Source organism: Drosophila takahashii, chromosome 2L (genome assembly GCF_030179915.1).
Source record: "Drosophila takahashii strain IR98-3 E-12201 chromosome 2L, DtakHiC1v2, whole genome shotgun sequence".
NCBI lineage: Eukaryota > Metazoa > Arthropoda > Insecta > Diptera > Drosophilidae > Drosophila > Drosophila takahashii.
In genome coordinates, this window is record NC_091678.1 from 35,763,046 (window position 1) to 35,770,989 (window position 7,944).

Below are 7,944 nucleotides of genomic sequence, written 5' to 3' on the forward strand. Positions count from 1 at the left end.
TACAGTGGCTCACAGCTTATTTCGTGCAGAGGTAAACTTAAAATTCAAACTCGTATAGCTAACAAACTATACGATAATTTCCCAAATTTAAATGCATTTATGTTAGGTAGTATTCTGGCCCTTATTAACCCACTTTTTTATTTTTAGATTCCATAGAATAACACTTAAAATTAAAAAAAAACTAAAATCATTGACTTTTTTAATGTCACAGCTTATTTCGTTTAAAACTTTAAAATTATTATTATTTGTAAATTATGGCTAAAAATGGGTTTTTTTTATTTCTACATTAACGCGCCTAATATTAACAATTTTTTTTTAATTTTAATTATGTCAAATACATTAAAAAAAAAGTTACATGCAAAATAAATAAAATAATCAATTAAAATGTTTAAATGTATATTTTCGTAATAAAATTGTCGAAAAATGTATGCCAAATTTGCATTATTTATTAAGCAAGGACCTAGTTCTCAACTATCCATGATCAAACGCTTCTTACGAAGGAATTCAGTGGTACCAATAGGCCCAAAATGCATCCTGTACAATAGTATCTGAACCGGAACAGACTTAAAATTATTAAAAATGTATGGGGTAAATTTAACAGTACGGAACCAGCCTTCTCAACCTTTTAGCTTTTGTAGTTCCCGAGATATCAGCGTTCATACAGACGGACATGTCTAGATCGACTCGGCTAGTGCCCTGATCAAGAATATATATACTTTATAGGGTCGGAAACGCTTCCTTCTACCTGTTACATACTTTTGCACGAATCTAATATACCCTTTTACTCTACGAGTAACGGGTATAAAAAGTGGGTTAATAAGGGCCAGAATACTGCCTAACATAACTGCATTTAAATTTTGGTAAATTATCGTAAAGTTTGTTAGCTATACGAGTTTGAATTTTAAGTTTACCTCTGCACGAAATAAGCTGTGAGCCACTGTACTTCCGCCTACCGTAGTCGTGACCAGCAGAAGCAGCTTCTTCAGCCGGTTGGCTTTCTAAAATTCTGATGAGTAATGTCGCAATATATAGTCAAATACTTCAGAATAAAGCAGCATTCAAAATTTTTTTTATATCTTTAATAGAACACCGTCAATACAACATGAAGTATACCTCTGCCAGAAATACCCTATATTAGCCACTATATTTACGGAAGAAGTCCATCATTTACCTCTTGTTTGCTACAATTTTGTCTATCAAGAATTTCAGAAATCTCTCTTGCTAGTTTAGTAAATAGATTTGCATAGTCGCTTTCTGGATACTTTATAACAACAGGCACGCCACTTTCGTTGCAATCTGATATGTGTGAATCCAGAGGGAGAGAAATAAGCTTACGTGGTAGAGAATTCATTAAGCTGTCTTGAAAGAACTGCATTGGTTGATAACAGTTATTACAAATGGTATATCCCATGTTCTCTACTACGCCAAATATTGGAACTTTTAACTTTTCGAACATTTTTGCACCCTTCAAAGTCACCTGGACGGCAGCAGTATGAGGAGTTGTTACCAGAATAACACCTGTGATAGGTGCGTGCTGGGATAGTGAAAGATGCACATCTCCAGTTCCTGGTGGAGTATCTATAATCAAAACATCTAACAATCCCCATTCAGCACCCCTTAGCAGCCGTTGTATTGCTGACATTACAAGAGGCCCGCGCCAGATTACTGCAGACTCCAAAGGAGTAAGCATGCCCATGGACAAGCATTTTACGTTGTAATTTTGCGGCGGTATTATAAGATTTTTATCGTTCACAATCGGCTCGCTGTGCACATTCATTAGAAGGGGAACAGTTGGCCCGAATATATCGCCGTCCAGCAATCCCACTCGTTTTCCCCGTCTGGCCATGCTGCAAGCGAAATTTGCTATAAATAAAAAAATAATAGCATCAAGTCTCAGAACAACTCTCTGTTTAGCCCACCTGCGACGGTGCTTTTGCCTACTCCCCCTTTTCCGGACGCTACCACTATTATGTTCTGCACTCCTATAATCGGTTTCTTTTGTGGCAATCCCCTCGCCATCATAGCTGCCTGATGCCCGCTCAATGTAGTTGCATAAGAGCGCCGAAGCCGGAGGTTGCTGGGAAATAGTCGCAGCATGGCAAAATATCAGAGAATACCCAAATATATTTAACAAATAATGGTCAATTTGAAGCAACTTGTGTGCTTTAGTATCTTATATATATTAATACACATATAAATTTGATCTGAGAAAATGGCGACGGACGGTTAAGAGCTCATTCTCACAGAGCATCAACTATTTGTTTAACTAAGGTCTTGCTCACACTAAGTTCAAGATATTGAGAATAAACGCGCCGCTTATGCATCCAATTAAGGGCCTTATATCCTCTCCACACAGCCGCTTTTGCAATTTTTAACGGAATCGTGTTCACTTTTAGAATCACTTATGCGCAGCTGATCGACATAAGCGAACCGTGATCGAGGAAAAGGACGTGCTAAATTATAACAATGCAAAACTAATTACAGTTTCAACGCTAGCATGTCGTATATTTTCAGCATTAAATGGTTTGCTTATTGCTATTCCACGACATGGTTCGGCTCCCTAATTAAACAAATATTTTGCCAGACTAATCTGCTGTTATGAGGAATTAATGAACAACATTGGTAAAACCGATAGGCACTTCTGGTATTTGTTTTGGTATTCGATGCGGATATTTTTGTGCCGATAGGTCAATGAGCAAAATAAAATATGTAAAGATGAAATAACAGCTCAGCTGATCAGCGCAAACAACTCCCGAAACAGAACGTAGAGAACGTTATAATTTACAACAAAAAATACAATAAGTAAAACTCAAAACAAATTAATATTTTATAAGTAGCATGTGTAATGTTTTGAGCGGCATATGATTTGTTTAAGTGTTTGACAAACTGTCCAGGAATGTGAATTCCATACAGGCAAGCGTAAAGAAAAGTATTTGTGGACCAATAGTGACGCCACTTGAACTTTCGCATGTAAGAAAAGTTTTGACCCTTTTAAATATTTACAACCCAATCCATTCGATTTTACCTCTTTTAGTCAACAATTTTTGGACAAATTTTGTAGATGGATGCGCTTACATGATTTCATTTCAAGAAGGACCTACGCTGGGAATTGGCGACTTCCAACAAAATATATTCAATCAGGGTATTCCCTTAACTGTTTAATTGCTGAATTGTTGAATTTTGGTCAGCTGTTAATCTTTATTAAAAGTCATGGCAACTCTGTAACATTTTAGTATAACCAGTACGCATATTTATTTTAAAATCAACTTAGAAAGCATATTTGTGGTTCTTTTTTTACCTTGGTAACAATTTTGAAAATCCAACAGGAACTATTTTGGGTCGTTCCCTTAATTGCTGAAATTTTCTGTTGAATTTTCAACAATTCAGCAATTCAACAGTTTAGCAAATACTCAGAATGTTTATAGGGGTTTTAGCGTTTCTAATTTATGAAAATGCAATTCTTGGTCAATTTGATAATAACAATAAACAAGTCATTTTCCGCTGAAAACATTTCGTATGCAATTAGTTTTTAGTTGTAATTCATGTTATTTTCAGGGTTACTAAATTTGCGCGTCCTTTTCCTTCGATTTCAGTTGTCGCACAGTGGCGCCTTTTGACTTTTTTTTGGTAATAAATCATAACTTTTGAACCAGTGAAGATAATTGAATTTTGTAAACGGCAAATGATAGATAATTGATCCACCTTTCAAATTATTGCTTGAGACAGGGAGTGGGCGTGGCAGAGGCGTACTTACAAATCGGCAAAGTCAGAATTTAAAAACAAATCCATTTTTTTCCGACAAAAAAAAACTTTTTTTAAAAAGTTTTTGTTTTTTTTAGTTTCTTTTTTCATGTTGTAATTTTTAAAACTTATTAAAAAAAAATAAATAAAAAATTGGAATTTTTAAAAAAAAATTTTTTTTTTTTTAAAAATTACGTTTTGTTTAGTTTATTTTTTTATGTTTTAATTTTTAAAAACTAAAAAAACAAAAAAAAAAAAAAAATTAAAGTTTTTTTTTAAAAATAAAAATTTTTATATTTCATGTTTTTTGAAATAATGGTCACAATTTGGTAAACTTGGTAAATCAAATAGACTTAACATTTCTGGACTGTAATTACTAGATTCTAACTCTGTGACAAGGTTGTGATTCCATGACCCTGGAATACAGTTTGGATTCGCACATACTAAATTCAATGCTTAGGCAGCGTAAGTTGTTTTGAGCTGGCAAAAGTTGCTATTTTCGTTTCTGAATAACTTTTAAACGTGTTTTTTTTACAGTAACATGATACATACCAAAATTTAAGGAATCTCAAGGGCTATACAGTTTGAAGTTTTAAAGGAAATCGTTAGAGCCGTTTGTGAGAAAAATAACAGAAACTAAAAAAAAGTTTTAAAAAAATGTGTTTTGTGCATATCTTTTTAAATATTACAGTTACACAAATTACATATAGGAGGCGCTTAAAGCATTTTAAAATACCTTTTAAACAAGAAAAAGCACAAGTCTGTAGCTTCACTAGTTTAGAAGTTAAGGCCTTCCGTATTTTAGCTATTTATAGCTGTTTTCCCGCTAAACTAGCGGGTTTTTCCAAAACACAAGTCTGTAGCTTCACTAGTTTAGAAGTTAAGGCCTTCCGTATTTTAGCTATTTATAGCTGTTTTCCCGCTAAACTAGCGGGTTTTTCCAAAAGTGGTAGAACTAAAGTTTCTTATATCGAGCTGTTGAACATCATATCAAATTTTCATGACTTTAAAACCATGTTTTGGACAAATCTTTCACAAGGATGCGCCATATGCAATTTCTTGGACCATGACTTTTTTCCCTTTTTTGGCTCTTAAAACCGCGGACGCAGGCGGACGCAGCTACAACTTTCGTAATATCAAGAAGAAAGTCCAAATAACGTTTTACGGAAGTATAAAAAAAATAGTATTAAATAGTTTTTTTTTATTTTCCATCAAAGTTGAAAAATATGGAAAAAATGGACGTTTCGCAAATAACTCATAACTAAGAGATGCGCATGGCAAACTGCAATATGTTTTACTTTTTTTACTCTTAACTAACACACCAATCCGTGGAAAAAAGAAGCAAAGCGATTCGATACCTAGTTTTTAAGAAAAACCCCCCGGAAGTGCGAAAAATTACCTAAAAACGGTGTGTTTTTTTTAAGTGAAAAATTGTTCAACTTTGAAAATTCATATCTTTTACAAAAATTTTTTGATTTGAAAAAGGGTTACATATTTGTAATAGTGGATCAATTACCTGTCGATTGGTATGGGTCACAACTTTCTAGGACAAAGTCGAAAAAGTGATTTATTGCACGTTTTTTGGCCCAAGGCGCCACTGTGTGTCGTTTGTGCCGATCAGCTGCGCGCTTAAAAGATTTTGCTACAGAATTTTTAGGCGGCTGTGTGCCGAAGTCATAACGGCGTTCTTCGAAATCTGTTTTTTTGTTGGCTTAGCTCATCTGAACATCTCGGCAGAAAAGGACACGACGGAAAGCGTTAGTCGTCTATTTGCCTGTCGCTCTCTCGTATGGATAGGTCGCGGTTTTTGACGATGGTGGTACTAGGCTTAACAACGAAGTAGGGTATTATGGTATTCTAAATATTCCTTAAACTGTTAAATTGTTGAAAATTCAACAGAAAATTATAGCTAATTATGGATCAACCCAAAATGCAAAAGTAATATATCAGGTCTGAGAATGCGTTTCCAACCCTATAAAATATATAAATCTTGATCAGAATTACTAGCGGAGGGTAAATTTACCAGACATTTTTATACCCGTTACTCGTAGAGTAAAAGGGTATATTGTATTCGTGCAAAAGTATGTAACAGCTAGAAGGAAGCGTTTCCGACCCCATAAAGTATATATATTCTTGATCAGGATCACTAGCCGAGTCGATCTAGCCATGTCTGTCTGTCTGTCCGTCTGTCTGTCTGTATGAACGCTGAGATCTCGGAAACTATAAAAGCTAGAAGATTGGCATTTTGTCCGTTATGATTTTTTTATTTCTATAATAAAACTTAAAAAATAACTGTTATTTGTTGATTTTTATGTATAGCAGTTATTCCCTTCACATTTTTGAAAATATTAAATATTTTAAAAAACTTCCTAACCGTGTTTTATATAACTTACTAAAAATCTTTTCAGAAAGGCCACCGTGCATGTAACTAAAATTTTTTAAAATGTGTTTTTCCCACAAAATGGCCATAAATCAAGTTTGAATTTTATTTTTAATCACGACAAATAACTGTTAATCGTCAACTTGTATTATAAAACTCATAAAATAACTGTTATTCTTTGAGTTTTACTTTACAAATAAGAAAATAACTGTTAAACTGTCTGAAACTAACAGTCAACTTACAGAGAATATGCCATAAATTCTTGTTCTCATTTGAAGTTAACAATCACTTATTTATAAATATTTTTTGTGATTTTCCTTTTTAAAAAATACTAAAACGTACAAATCTTACATAAAGTAGGTTCATTTTCAGGTTCAAATCTACCAATTTGAGAAATAAATAAAAATTATTTTTTTGTTTTCTACATGTATTTTTCATCTTAGCAGTCGAAATTTACAGCACCTGAATATTTGTCGCCATAGAATCTGCCACTGAATGTACCTAATGATAATAGGTAAAAATTCAGATTTTCTACAGCTTATCCAGTTATTCCACGACATTGCTCTGCTCATTCATTAGAGGCTTAGATAGGGTCAAAAATATATATATTTAATGGGATTTGTTCGGATAAGATCACTTCATTTCGTTAACGATTTCCTTTTGTCAAAAATCACAAACACACCTAAAAATTATTGCCTATGTGTTCGTTTTTCGTTTCCCCTCCGTCACGTTTGAGCTTCGGAACTTTATTAAGAACAGCATGCATTCTAAGTATACTTTAACTTACTAAAAAAAGCACAGACTATGGCCGAGCGGTTAGCCTTTCCATCCATTATACAATAATCCCCATGTTCAATTCCTACACGAGAAAAGATTATTTTTTGTTTTCATAAATGAACAGCATTACAACTCAGCATACGTTTTTCAAAATGTATGTTGAATTTTCTTTAGTCTGTCTACATTTTGCATTACAATTTTGGGAAAGTATAGTGAATTCGTAATGGAGACCCGAAGGTGACTCGGCCCTAGCATACTTTTCCCATTACTAGTAATGCAAATTGTGTCCCGACCACATTACAAGGCGGCCATACCAATGGCAAAGTAATCCATGTTGTATTCCATTGTTTCCCTATTACTGGAGGAGAAGTAAAGCATTCGTAATCCATATTGTAATGGCAATTTTCGCCGCTGGGTATATGAAATTCTGACTCTCTGCCTCTCCTAAAACAATTAATATTAAATTTCCTAGCACAGAATTAGATCCTACTTTTTTTCCTCGAACAATTTTTTTATTTTCTAAATCTCGTCTTTCATCTCGCAAATCGTGTCGTACGATACACGGCAGCGCCCCTCGGTCGGTTGGGCGGGAGGTGTGGCCGTGGGACTCCGGACGAAAAAAAAAGATGACATGGGCCCTTAAAATTTAAATTCTAAGTTTAAACTTTATAATTCAAATAACTTGACCTGATTAAATCATTAGGGTGAATACCCGCCGGGAAAATTCCTCTGAAAAATAACATATTTTCATCAGGTTTCTCCATAAAAGCGGAAGGGACAAAACCTCATCCACCCCTAACCTTTTTTCCATATCTGGTTTCAAAATACACGGGGATGACACAAAAAGTAAGGGGGAAGTGAGGTTTTTATCTGGATCTCTGGCAGTAGAATGCAACAAAAAAGAGTCATTACAAAAATTGAGCAGTGTTGCAGTCTATGCGCCTAAGTCTGGAATGAGTTTTCCACAAGTATCCAATTGTCTGATGGGTGCAATCTCTTTAGTCTTCTTCTGTTCATAGGTCTGGAAAGTCTGAAAGCAAGTCTGT

General features: G+C 34.3%; 1 protein-coding gene across 2 annotated transcripts; it reads right to left on the reverse strand.

Annotated features, from left to right (window-relative positions):
- Positions 1-1,057: 1,057 nt before the first annotated feature.
- Nubpl (NUBP iron-sulfur cluster assembly factor, mitochondrial) lies at positions 1,058-2,227 on the reverse strand. 2 transcript variants are annotated; one of them, XM_070219753.1, is made up of 2 exons: positions 1,920-2,227; positions 1,058-1,863 (listed from the first exon to the last, which is right to left on the reverse strand). In XM_070219753.1, the coding sequence occupies exons 1-2, from the start codon at positions 2,095-2,097 to the stop codon at positions 1,148-1,150; spliced, it is 894 nt and encodes a 297-aa protein (XP_070075854.1). In that variant the 5' UTR covers positions 2,098-2,227; the 3' UTR covers positions 1,058-1,147. The 2 variants fall into 2 exon arrangements, with proteins under 2 accessions (XP_070075854.1, XP_070075855.1); XM_070219754.1 differs by having other exon boundaries at positions 1,058-1,847; positions 1,920-2,055.
- Between the last annotated feature and the right edge of the window lie 5,717 nt (positions 2,228-7,944).